This window comes from Nothobranchius furzeri, chromosome 11, assembly GCF_043380555.1.
Source record: "Nothobranchius furzeri strain GRZ-AD chromosome 11, NfurGRZ-RIMD1, whole genome shotgun sequence".
NCBI classification, from domain to species: Eukaryota; Metazoa; Chordata; class Actinopteri; order Cyprinodontiformes; family Nothobranchiidae; genus Nothobranchius; species Nothobranchius furzeri.
Genome location: NC_091751.1, coordinates 39,817,408 through 39,829,501, shown reverse-complemented (window position 1 = coordinate 39,829,501; position 12,094 = coordinate 39,817,408). Strand labels below are relative to the sequence as shown.

Genomic DNA, 12,094 nt, shown 5'->3' with positions numbered 1-12,094 from the left:
ATAAAAACCATTAATGGAATGGCGATTAAAGTGATGATCAAAGTTCAGATACAAAGAATTTTGACAGGAAGATTCAGATGGTGAAGAAAAGCCCAAAACGTTTGAGTCAAGAATTCGGAGCAGAAAAATGATATAGGACCCGCACTTGTACAGCACCTTTCAGAGTCAGAGGACTCCAGAGTGCTTTACACTACAGTGTCTCGTTCATCCATTCACACACTGATGGTGATGAGCTACAATGTAGCCACAGCTGCCCTGAGGTGCACTGACAGAGGCGAGGCTGCCGAGCACAGGCGCCACCGGTCCCTCCGACCACCACCAGCAGACGAGGTGAGTTAAGGGTCTTGCCCAAGGACACAATAGCAGAACTCAAATCTGCAACCTTCTAATTACAGGACAACCCGCTCAACCACTTGAGCTACTGCTGCCAAAAGCAAAAAGATCTCAAGTCTGAACAAAACTCTGCTCATAAGAAGGAAATTATTGTCTACAGATGTGAGATTCTACATGTTTTCTGTATACATAATATTATCCAGCTTTCCATTTTTATCTGTTTAATCCAGGTTGAACAAGGCCCAGTTCACACGACAGATTAATAGTGCCAATTTCTGACCCCAATCCTCCCCTTCCAGAAATCAACTTTAAAGATTATCTTATCAGATTTGCTCACCATGTGTGGTCTCCAATCATAAATCCAGACTTTCAAACATTTGGGAATGTCCTGATCTCTACTAAGAAATCACAATGTAGGCGGTAAAACGCCTTTTGTGTGTGTGTGTGTGTGTGTGTGTGTGTGTGTGTTCTTGTACTTACTACCTACTGAGGACCATCGTGAGGTTTTAACCGACAAAGTGAGGACATTCTTCTGGTCCTCACTTTATTTTAAAAGCTTACCAGTGGGTTTTAGAAGTATTGTGTGAGTTGAGTTTTATTTGAGGTTAGGGTTAAGAATGAGCAGCATTTGTTAGAGTTAGGGGAGTCACTAAAATGAATGTAAGTCAGTGGCGGTCCACACAAACAGATAAATACAATCAAAAAGCGAGCTGATGGCAGCACGCTCCTCCGCCACCATGTTTGTTTGCTGTGAAGTCATGTGGGATCTCCTGAGATTTTCCATCTGACCAAGGGAATGTTGGTGCGTGAAATTGTATTATGTGTGCTTTTTGCTGTTTCCACACACACAGTAGGACTAAAACCGGTATATTTGGGAATTTAAAAAAAAATCGTCCAACAGTTTAAGAATCCTGCAGTGTGAACCGAGCTTAACGGGTCTAGGAAGGAATCCAAGGCACCTCTCTTTCCAGAAACACACTCCTGCTTTCCATGAGAGACCTGGGAAAGATGGATCTCCTCAAAAGGGATTTAAGGATGTAGGAATTTTGTACTTTTATTCAGTTTGTGCCCCCTCATCCTGGGGGCTAAGAGAGTCGACCTCTGGTAGGGTCTCTCATGACCTTAGCAGAGGGGTGATAAAAATGATTTTTAAACAGTATAGGTCCTCCTTCGGTATAGGAAAACTGCCCTTCCTTTAGGAAATCCTGGGAAGGAGCTCATGCATTATTAACTGGTTGATTCTTGGGGTTTGGTGGGAGGAAGCCTCATAACTCAGGCTTAGGGTCTGGATAGTTTTGTTGTGCTTAAATGTTTGTGCAACACATCATCTGGAAGTGAAACATCCAACTTTTGATAAGTTATTTCATTTTATTATCTATTAAAGAAAAGACGTGTTAATTGGTATTTTGCCTGGGAAACATTTGACAGCTTATCAGTCCAAACCAGACTGTGCAGCAAGTAATGAGCCAGAATCCGTCCTGCATGTTTTTACAGCCGTGGTAGAGAAAAGAAACAGGAAGTGATTCACCAGACTGTCCAATAGCTGCGTATCCAACCCCATCACAAAGATTATTTATAACTGTGATTTGCTGCTTAATGAAGTCACTCGTTCTATAAATCTCACATGTTTCAGTAATTATAACCCTAACCCTAATCCTAATCCATGCACATTAGGAATACTGACTTTAAATGGGTGAAATAGGATTAGAATTAAATATTGTGGACAATAAAATGTGTTTTGGGTCATTTGATGTTATAAAAATATTACTATGACTTTTTAAAGGCAAAATAAATAACAGAGGAGCAGTATTATGGAGCTGGATACTTTGTTTACACATTTAATATTTAGTTAACGTTTAAGATTTTAGGTCCACTCACGCAGTTCCTCCTGGTGAATCACCTGTAGGTAGTGGACCCTGTTTCCTGGTTCTTTTACTCCCAGTGGGGCTGACCCGGACCCACTTAGCATCGTCACTAATACACTCTAAAAATGACCACACTTTAGAAGCCTCAGTTAACTTGATTTATACAGCAGAAAGCAGAGAAAATGATGCAAAGACCTGTTAAACCACTACAAGTCATGAGCACCCCCCAAAAACATCTCGATCTTCCGCCTACATCGTCTTCTGTCCCTTGCACTCGACTCCACCCATGCCGTCACCAGGGCCTTCCTCTCCAATGGATGTTTCCAAAAAGGCTGTTAGCAAGACTCAGTGATGCCAAGGTCTGATTCTACTGAGTAACAGCTCGTGTTGGGACTACTCTGATGAGCGCATATCGATGGTGACAGAACTGAGACCTTCAACAGGGGGGCAAAAAGGTTTAGCAGCAAAAATCCATGCCCATGAAAACCTTTTCATGTGCTCCAAACAACAAAAACTACAGTCAAATGAGAGATCAGAAACCCTTCTTCATATGTGACTGTTTTTGCCACATATAAAGCACATATACAACACAGCGGCCTAAGCAGGGAGGCCCAGACTTCCCTCTCCCCAGCCACTTGGGCTAGCTCCTCCAAGGGGAGGAGGTGTTCCCTGGCCAGCTGAGAGACATTGTCCCTCCAGGTCTCCCTTTAGGTCTCCTCCTGGTTGGAGGAAGATGTTTCAGGAATAAACCATGAATTGTTATGTGTCTGTCCGGCACGGCTGAAGGTTTTGAGAATCTATTCATTTTAAAAACCGGAAAAGTATATGTTCAAGCTTTAGCTGACAGGAAAAAAAGAGTTTTTAGCTGTAATCCAATAAAAGCATCCCTCCTCACCTATAAACAGCTGACTGTTGAGCTGCAGGTGAACGTGTCCATCAGTCGGAGCCTGCTGAGTGGCGACAGGTAGGTCGTCAAGCTGAAGAGATGCCTCCTTGATGTTCCGCTCAGCTCGGACTCGATGCCACCGGCCGTCATCCAGCGGGACCCTCGACTCCACCTTAACCTCCAGGGGACCGTTACCAACGTCAAAGGAGAAAACCACCCAGGTGGAGGCTTCATACGGAAAAGATGGATAGAATAAGAGGATGTAGGGAGAATTGGAGTCACTGGGTTTAGACTCTTGTGCACACCATCACACAGACAGAATCTGGTTCCACAGTGAATTAAATGAGTCTAGAATAGTATATCCTTGTTTTGGGGATGATTATTATTATTTTTAGTTGTTGAGTTGAGTTTTTGATAATGATGCACTTTTCAAAACTCAAAATCATTCAAAACAATGTAAATATGACCGAATGGCACCTTTTAAGAGACAGTTGCAGTTCAGAGGGAAACAAAAGCCAGTTAATTTGTTTTGACGCTAATTGCAAGCTGAAACTTAGCATTTGATTTATCCAAACAGGGCGCATTTATCTCCTTTTAATGAAGAACGGACATCTCTGTCAAACCTCTCTGAGATTCAGCTGTAGGAGACAGATGTTGTTTGCCAAGAGCAGCTGGAATACATCCCCTCTCACGTTCCCAAACTGCTCCCACAGCAGGTTTAAAATGTGCCAAGACCGCAGATGGGAATAAAACAGGAGCTCTAACAAGCAGGTTAGTGTGAGTCAAATGTATGGAGACAAAAGCAGGCAGGCAGAGGGATGTGAGGCTCCTGGATGGAAATTTAATTACTCCATCGCTGCAAAACAACAAACAATAAAGCAAACAGGCTCCTAACTAAGCAGACTGGGACCAGATCTCACAGGTTAACAAACAAACAAACAAACATCCATCCATCCATCCATCTATCTATCCATCCATTTTCATCCACTTATCCAGAGTCGGGTCACGGGGGCAGTAGCCTAAGGCAAGAGGCCCAGACTTCCCTCTCCCCAGCCACTTGGGCCAGCTCCTCGGGGGGAATCCCAAGGTGTTCCCTGGCCAGGTGAGAGACATAGTCCCTCCACCATGTCCTGGGTCTATCTTTAGGTCTCCTCCCGGTTGGACGCACCCAGAAAACCTCACCAGGGAGGCGTCCAGGAGGCATCCTGACCAGATGCCCGAGCCATCTCAACTGGCTCCTCTCGAACAAACAAACAAACAAAGCAAATTGGGGGTGCACGCTGATTACATGGAAACACCGAACATAGCCTCATTATTTCCAAGCTGCTTTCATTCACTCTTCTTTTCCGATTGGCCCTAAGTCTGGATAAAGGAAAGCAGACGGACAGGTGGAAAAAATTTTTTTTTTTATTGATGTCGGATAAACACGAGACTGAAGGAAACAGCAAAGAGAGCAGCATAAATAAACTAACATAGGTAAGCACGTTAACAGGCAGAGAGAACGGTGCTGACAGGGCTAAAAATGAGAAGAAGACTAAATAAAACATCAGAGGAGATATTAAACAATTCTGGAGATTTAGTAAATAACTGTCAGGAGGTGTTGCATGCAGGGGAGACATCTCAGGAGGCTGCAGGTAAACTCAAAAAACAATTCAGAAAGGGAAAACACTGGAAATTCACCAGGAACTCTAGAGAGGCTGACCCCTCATTTACACCGAACGCGGATCTGATGTGGTCCAGTTTCCATACAGCTTACGCGAAGAACTTAAATCACTGAGTCCAATCGAAGCATTCACACCGGCTGCGGAACGATGCAGATATGGATGCAGAGCTCTGGAAAGTTTCCACATGGATTCTACTTTTTCTTGATTTCGCATTTGGATCATCATGAAGTTAAAGAAATCCACAGAGGAAGGGGATTAGACGAGGAACACGTGTGTCTGATAATGGAGATCAGGGAAAACAAACAGGAACAGGGATGCAGTTCATGAGTTCATGAACAAAGACAAAGGTAATAATAATAATAATAATAACAAAATACAAATACAAAATGAGGGAAATGATCAACAGGAGCCTTCATAGAGCGGTGGTTCCCAAACTCAGGGTCAGGACCTCACTGTGCTTGCTGAATCTATTTTCTAGTGAAACTGTTACAAAAACTAATTTGTCATAAATGTGTATAGAAGAGCATTAGCTGCAGTTGTTTTCTTTATGCTCAGAATTTTTTAGCTTTGTAAGCATGTTTGCTTCATCATTCTACCAGAACCAGCGCTCTAGCGGACATTTGACTTCAGCATCTGAAGAATTAATGCAAATAACACGAAGATGGAGCTCAAGCAGCCCTGAGACCATTCACCCTTGTTCCCTCAGACAAAAAGTTGCATTAAACAAACAAACAAACAAACAAACAAACAATGTTTAAGCATTTTAAAAAAATCCAATTTAAAGACAAGTTTAAACCTTTTCCAATCCAGTACAACCTAATCCAACTACATTTCAGCCTCCTGGACCTAACTCTTGGTTATCACAGCAGTGAGACACGAGAGCAGCCTCATCAGCGTAGACCTTGTCCCTCTAAATCACGTTGTTCTTAAGCTGGTGTTTGCTGGATATGTAGAAAAATGCCAGGCGGGTTGCCAAACTACACACTGATTTACTTTTATTTTTAACCAGCATGTTCAAAACAGGACCCACCATTACCTCCTGTGATGCATTTATGCTTATTATCAGGTTTTTGTTTAGTTTATGACCTTTCAGACTTTTAGAACAGGTTTAAATTCAGAAACCTTTGGGGTAAAACTACAACATTAGTCACTGATTTAATGGTGAGGATGTAATAACTGTTCTTATACATATTAAGAGACTAGAAGACAAAAGAAAACAACAAAGAAGACAAAAAAACCCACATAAAAAATTATATATATAATTTACAGATGAAAAGTGGGAAATGTATCATATTAGAAAGGATTTTTTAGGTGAAACTAACAAGCAAACAGGTTACTAGAAAGTGGCAATGGTTGCTTTCTGAACACAATTTACTTTAATATCCAGCAAATAGCTCCTTAGCTGTTTAATTCTAGCTGTATTTAATAAAATCATGTCCCAGGACCAGTGTGTGTGTGTGTGTAATCCACACACTCTTCAGTTATGTGCGGTCCAGTTGGTGGCATGGGTTGGCTGTTTTTGATGATGTTGAAGACATTTGAAGACCAGACACAGATTGCAGCTTGGGGAGAGCCACCCCTGACATCGCTCTCCAGGGAAATCATTGTCTGTGTGGCTGTTCCAGCTCTGTTTACCGCCGTTCTGTTTCCATCCACCTCAGATTGCTCTAACATTGTAGCTGGGACCAAGAACAAATTTCTAAATAAGTTACCCGTGGATGTTGGGGTATTTTTTCATCTTGTTTTTGAGCTCCCAGAGCAATATATCCCTGCCTTCAGCCGGCAGAAACATAAAGTGTGGTGGTTTACTTCCTCTGCTCCCTTTTAAATGGTTTTGTGTTGATGGAGAGAACAGAAGATGGAAAGAACAGAAGACAGCCTGGAGGAAAGAGGTAAAGATGTTCAACACAGAGGAGCTGTCCACGGTGCTGAAACAGGCCTGCAGCTCTGATGGGGAAACTTGCAGAAGGCAGCACAAATATGGACTCAGCGTCCAACTAAAACAATAATTCTTCTGTGCAGCTGTGGACTTTAAAAGGCGCATTGAATCAGTCTAAATCAGCCAATCCTGGTGCTGCTATTCAGCCTGTTTTAGTTGTCCCCCTGCTCCAGCACACCTAATCCAATGGATTCCCTGTTCAGCGGGTCATCAAGCTCTGCAGAACCATGTCAATCACCTACTGGTTAAAATCAGGTGCGTTGGAGCAGAGAAACAACCAAAATATGCTGGATAGCAGCTCTTGAGGACCAGGATTGCCTACTTCTGGTCTAGAGGAGCATCCGGAGGATATTTACCAGCACAGCTAACAGTGTTTTGTTTTGTGTTTTTTAATAGTTTCTAGTTCAATCACTGGTGGTTTGTGATCATTCAACAGCTTGTTTCAAACATAAAAGAATAAAGAGTCACTCAGGTTAACAAATGGCCTCCGCTTTTAATAATTTTACCAAATGTCCCTTTGAAAGTGCACTTAGACATAATAAATCTGGATTTGCTAAAGTTTAATTGTAAATTAGATGATTTACAGAAGACCTTAAACCACCATCTAACACCCAGCTGAGGTTTTACGGCTCTCGTAACCCAAACACCATCCTGCTGACCATTACCATCATGTTGAGCCTATAAACGTGTGTGTGAGACAGAAGGGGGAGTAATTAATAGGTCATCTGGGTTAAAATGCTCCAGAGAGTTCATGAAACAACTGTAAAAGGAAACCAGAGCTTGCTGTAATTATAACGTTTTCTTGTGTTTTTATTCATGTTTACAGTTTTTAATTGTGATTGAAACACTAGTCAGCTTACGTGTCTGGGGGTGGAAATTAAAAACGCTCAGATCAGAATAAAACGGAACAACATGCAGTCTGCTGTAAATAAGGATATCGAACGGTCCAAATAAACCTTTAGTTTGATGTCTGACAATTAAAAATGAGAGAGTGATTATATGGCTGTGAAATTTAATCTCTCAGGCAAATGAGGATCATGCAGTAACTCACAGCTCAGTTCAATCCGGATGAAGTCTTTGATTCCCAGGTTTTCCAGGAACACCCCGGAGGAGGTGGTGGTCTTAAACAGGAAGGAGATGTCTGCACTCAGCTCTCCGTGGAAGGTGGGGAAGTGGAGGTACGACGTCTGTTTGTCGAAAGAGGCAGCGTTCCAGAAATTCTCTGAAAAATTAAAAATAAGTCACCTTTGGGATTTTTTAACGGTTTAATCAGACTCATGGGGTAGAACCAGAGGTGGAACTTAACTAATTACATTTACTTGCATTACTGTAACTACATAGCTTTTTACATATTTATACTTTTTAAGTTGTTGGGGAAATCTGAACTTTTACTTTTACTTAAGTATGTCTTTTTTTTATTGAACTTTGCTACATTTTCAATCACATCCGTTAATGAGTTAAAAAATCTAGGCTAAATAAATCAAAAATACTGATCTTTGCAGCATCAGAACAAAAAGAAAGACACCTGCATGAGCTCCCCATCGCACCAGTGGGGGGTGTGGGTGTACGCTTTTACATTAAACAGCCACGTTTCCCAGTTTTGCTCAAAAACATCAGTCCGGACCCTCTGCTTGCTGTATAACCCCCCTCCCCCTCCCCCCCCCACACACACACTCACACACACACACCCCACCCCCACCCCCACCCCCTCTTGGTTGAGACCTACACCTTCACTCACAGGTGTTACATCAGCATTCTGCTCGGTTCCGTAGCTGGACTCGATCCCGTCTGCAAGAACAGAAGTCCTGCAGCCTCCATGAGATTAAACATCTTGTTTGTGCAAATCAACACTTAATACTGGAGCTAAATCAGAACATCATGGGCTCCATCTGTGTGTGTGTGTGTGTGTGTGTGTGTGTGTGCGTGCGTGCGTGCGTGCGTGCGTGCGTGCGTGCGTGCGTGCGTGCGTGCGTGCGTGTGTGTGTGTGTGTGTGTGTGTGTGTGTGTGTGTGACTCTGCACTATTTAGATGTAGCCATTCTTATGCTGAAAAAAGTAACTAAGTTACTTTTACTTTGAGTACATGCTATTTACCATAACTTTTACTTGAGTAAAAATGTAGGCAAACACTTTTACTCATTCTTGAGTAAAAATACTCAAAGTATTGGTACTTGCACTTAAGTAGGACATTTCAGTACTCTTTCCTCCTCTGGGTAGAACCCACTGTATCTTCCTCATTTTGGAGCAGATTTTAAACCCTCTTCCTCACAGAAAGTCTCCTCATGACCAGTGTTGGGAACGTTACTTTAAAAAAGTAATTAGTAATAGTTACTGATTACTTTGTCAAAAAAGTAACTCAGTTACTAACTGAGTTACAAGATCATAAAAGTAACTAATTACCAACAAAAGTAACTACTTAGTTACTTTTTCCATTAAAGAATGCAAGAATTACTACAATAGTGAAATATAAATGACTAATGACTGAACATAATAAAATGTATGTCCAAATGTTTTATGTAAACCTGAATAATTTAAACAAATATGCACTTAACAGGAGGAACTACTAACAGGAGCATTACACTTAGCTAGACTATTAAAAGGTCACTGTGTGATATTTAACAAGACCCCAATCAGCTAAAATGTAAAATTGCAATTAGAAACACCTGTAAAGGTTCCCAAGCCTTTAAATGGTTTCTCAGTCTAGTTAAATTACAGAAATGAATGTAATTTTGCACAGTATTCTAATTTTTCCAGCTTCACATAATTGTGTGTTTTTACCAGCATTTCTGTTGCTGGTAATCTAGTAACGGTTAAATAAATAAATAAAATCCTTTAAAATGACACTAGAAGAGGCACAGATCTGATGGAGGACTTACATTTACTAACTTGGGTCAGACCCAACCACAGAAGAGCTGAAGCTGGGTGGTGAACACACACAGGTAGTTCTAATAACACTTGAGCTCCATGTCGTTTGAGACTGATGCATCAGTGTTACAGCGGGACTAAAGACATGATCAGGAACAGGTTACAGCTGGATGATCTAGGAAGGCAGAAGATCAGGACGTCTGAGCGGTGAACAGGTGAGCGGACCTTCGGGACGTCCCGCTGTCACGCCAAGAAGGGCACGGTCGCAGACCCGCAGATTCGCTGCTGCAGCAACAAATCTGCGGGGGGTCTGCAGCCGTAGATATTCATCACGTCTTCCTCGTTCTTCACGGGCCGAGATGCACTTGGATGAAAACATCTACCTCTTTAGCTCCTGATCAGCTGATGACAGCTTCAACACACCGCGCTGCTTAACGCACACATGCATTTTCTTATCAGTAACAGAAACGACGTTTTGATAAAAGAAGACGTAATTAATTAGTTTGCTCGTTACAGAAAGAAATATTTTTTATTAACGCGGTTATTTTAAACGGAGTTATTCCCGTTGTGTCTACAGAATGCAGTGACTGAGACGGTGAGGTTCTCCGCCCACCCGGCCAATCATCATCGTGTTTGTAAGTGCGTTACCGACACCTCTCTCTCCCTGGATGCAGCTGAAGTGTGGCGGTCAGAAAGCCTCACGCTGCTGCTCAACGTTCGACAAGCACATATTAACGCACAACCTTCCGTCCCCAGTAACGGTAACGGCGTTGCAACGGCGGGAAAAGTAATTAATTAGATTATTCCGTTACCTATAAAAGAACGCCGTTAGAAACGCCGTTATACTTAAACGGCGTTACTCCCAACACTGCTCATGACTTTGTGTTTATCACAGCTTCTTGTTTGTAGCCTGAATAAAGGTTTAAGAATCAGCAGCACACAGACTTAAACCCTGCTTAAATCTCAAAGATTATTACCTCTTCTTTAGTTCTCTAATGGAGTCCCTTCTTCAACGGCTTCCTGATTGTTTGTGAATAACCATAATTATGTGAAGCACTTTGGTAAACGAGCCCAGAAAAGGCTTTGAAAGCACCAGCCATGACAGCATTTCCCTTCACAGTTTTATTATTGTTTACCAAAAAGAAAAGTAGGGCTTTGTTTCTTCGTACCACACTCTGTCTGAGTGAACGCTCAGTAAAATTTTGAGATTAACTAGAGGCACTTACTGTCTCCATAGCAATGGACTGGTCCCACCCTGTAAGCGGCCTCCGAACCCGGCCTCTGGACATCACCCAGGACCAGAGCCCGGACCGGGAGGCTCTCCTTGTGAGTTAGTAGGCCTGAGTCCTCTGACCTGGAAGACAGAAACGAAAGTTTAGAAGTGGGGAAATTTGAATAATTTAATATATTTTAAATCTTTTACTGGCAGCTGAAGCACCTGGAAGAACATAATTTAGTCCCTGTGTTGATGCTCCAACTGGACGATGCAAACTTTGCTGTTTAATTTAGAAAACTGATATTTTTCTGTTCATTCAGGCAAAATCTCATTTTTCTGCCTGTTCTTCCTGTTGCAGAGAGATGTGTGGTGTATAAAACACATCCAGGTCTCGAGGAGAAGCATTTGGTGGGGTCTGACGGAATATTGAGGTGCAGGAGCAGCAGCTCAGTTCTGTAGAAAACCAAGCCGGCGGGTGCACAAACAGCTTGGAATGTGAAATGATGGAAGGAAGTCACGCGTAGTGGGATTGCTTACAACATGAGCAGAGGTTAAACTGTTTCTCTTTCTCCTTGTGTCACTTTATTCCAGCTGATTTGATGTTTACTAAACTGCTGAAGCTCCTCGTCAGTCATGCGTGTTATGGAGCCAGAGGTTCACCGCGGTGGCGTTGATTTTCTGCCTCGGTGCTCGCTACACTTACTTCAGAACATTTGATTCCTGACATGTTTTGTGATATGATCATTACTCTTTTTTCTGTGTGGCAGGTTGAATTATGATGCTGGGGCTTTTGGAGAGTACTGTTTCCTTGTAGGGGTGAGCTTCAATGTTTATTATGGGATATTTTCCACAATAAAGTCCGCGAGAATGTCGAGACTCGGGGTGCCCCTGCAGAAGGTTAGAATCTAACCTTTTAAATAAGTAAAGGCTCGTACCACTCTGTGCCATCGGCGTCACAGTTACAGAAGAGTTGTGGATCCACGCAGTCACCCTGCAGACCGCAGGAACACTGCTGGCTGTCTGGATGAGCTCCTCCCCAGTGAGTGTGGACTCGACCAGAACCGGGTCCGCCAAGCCACCAGCTGAAGGGAGAACCCTCTAAATCACACACACACACACACACACACACACACACACACACACACACACACACACACACACACACACACACACACACACACACACACACACACACACACACACACACACACACACACACACGCACGCACGCACGCACACACACACACAACTTTCAGATACGTTTACCACAGGCCACCTTCAACAGTGGTCTGTGACTTGTTTACACGATGACTCTGAACCAAATCTA

General features: G+C 42.7%; 1 protein-coding gene across 3 annotated transcripts in view; it reads right to left on the bottom strand.

The window, feature by feature from the left end:
- The window catches only part of LOC107383449 (contactin-associated protein-like 4), a 164,854-nt gene that overhangs the window by 41,395 nt on the left and 111,365 nt on the right, over positions 1–12,094 (bottom strand). For all 3 annotated transcript variants that reach the window (XM_054743198.2, XM_070541545.1, XM_070541546.1), the window contains exons 14-17: positions 11,703–11,865; positions 10,778–10,905; positions 7,739–7,909; positions 3,094–3,312 (exon numbers count right to left, since the gene is read on the bottom strand). In XM_054743198.2, the coding sequence (XP_054599173.1) occupies positions 3,094–3,312; positions 7,739–7,909; positions 10,778–10,905; positions 11,703–11,865 (681 nt within the window). The remainder of the gene's footprint in view (positions 1–3,093; positions 3,313–7,738; positions 7,910–10,777; positions 10,906–11,702; positions 11,866–12,094) is intronic.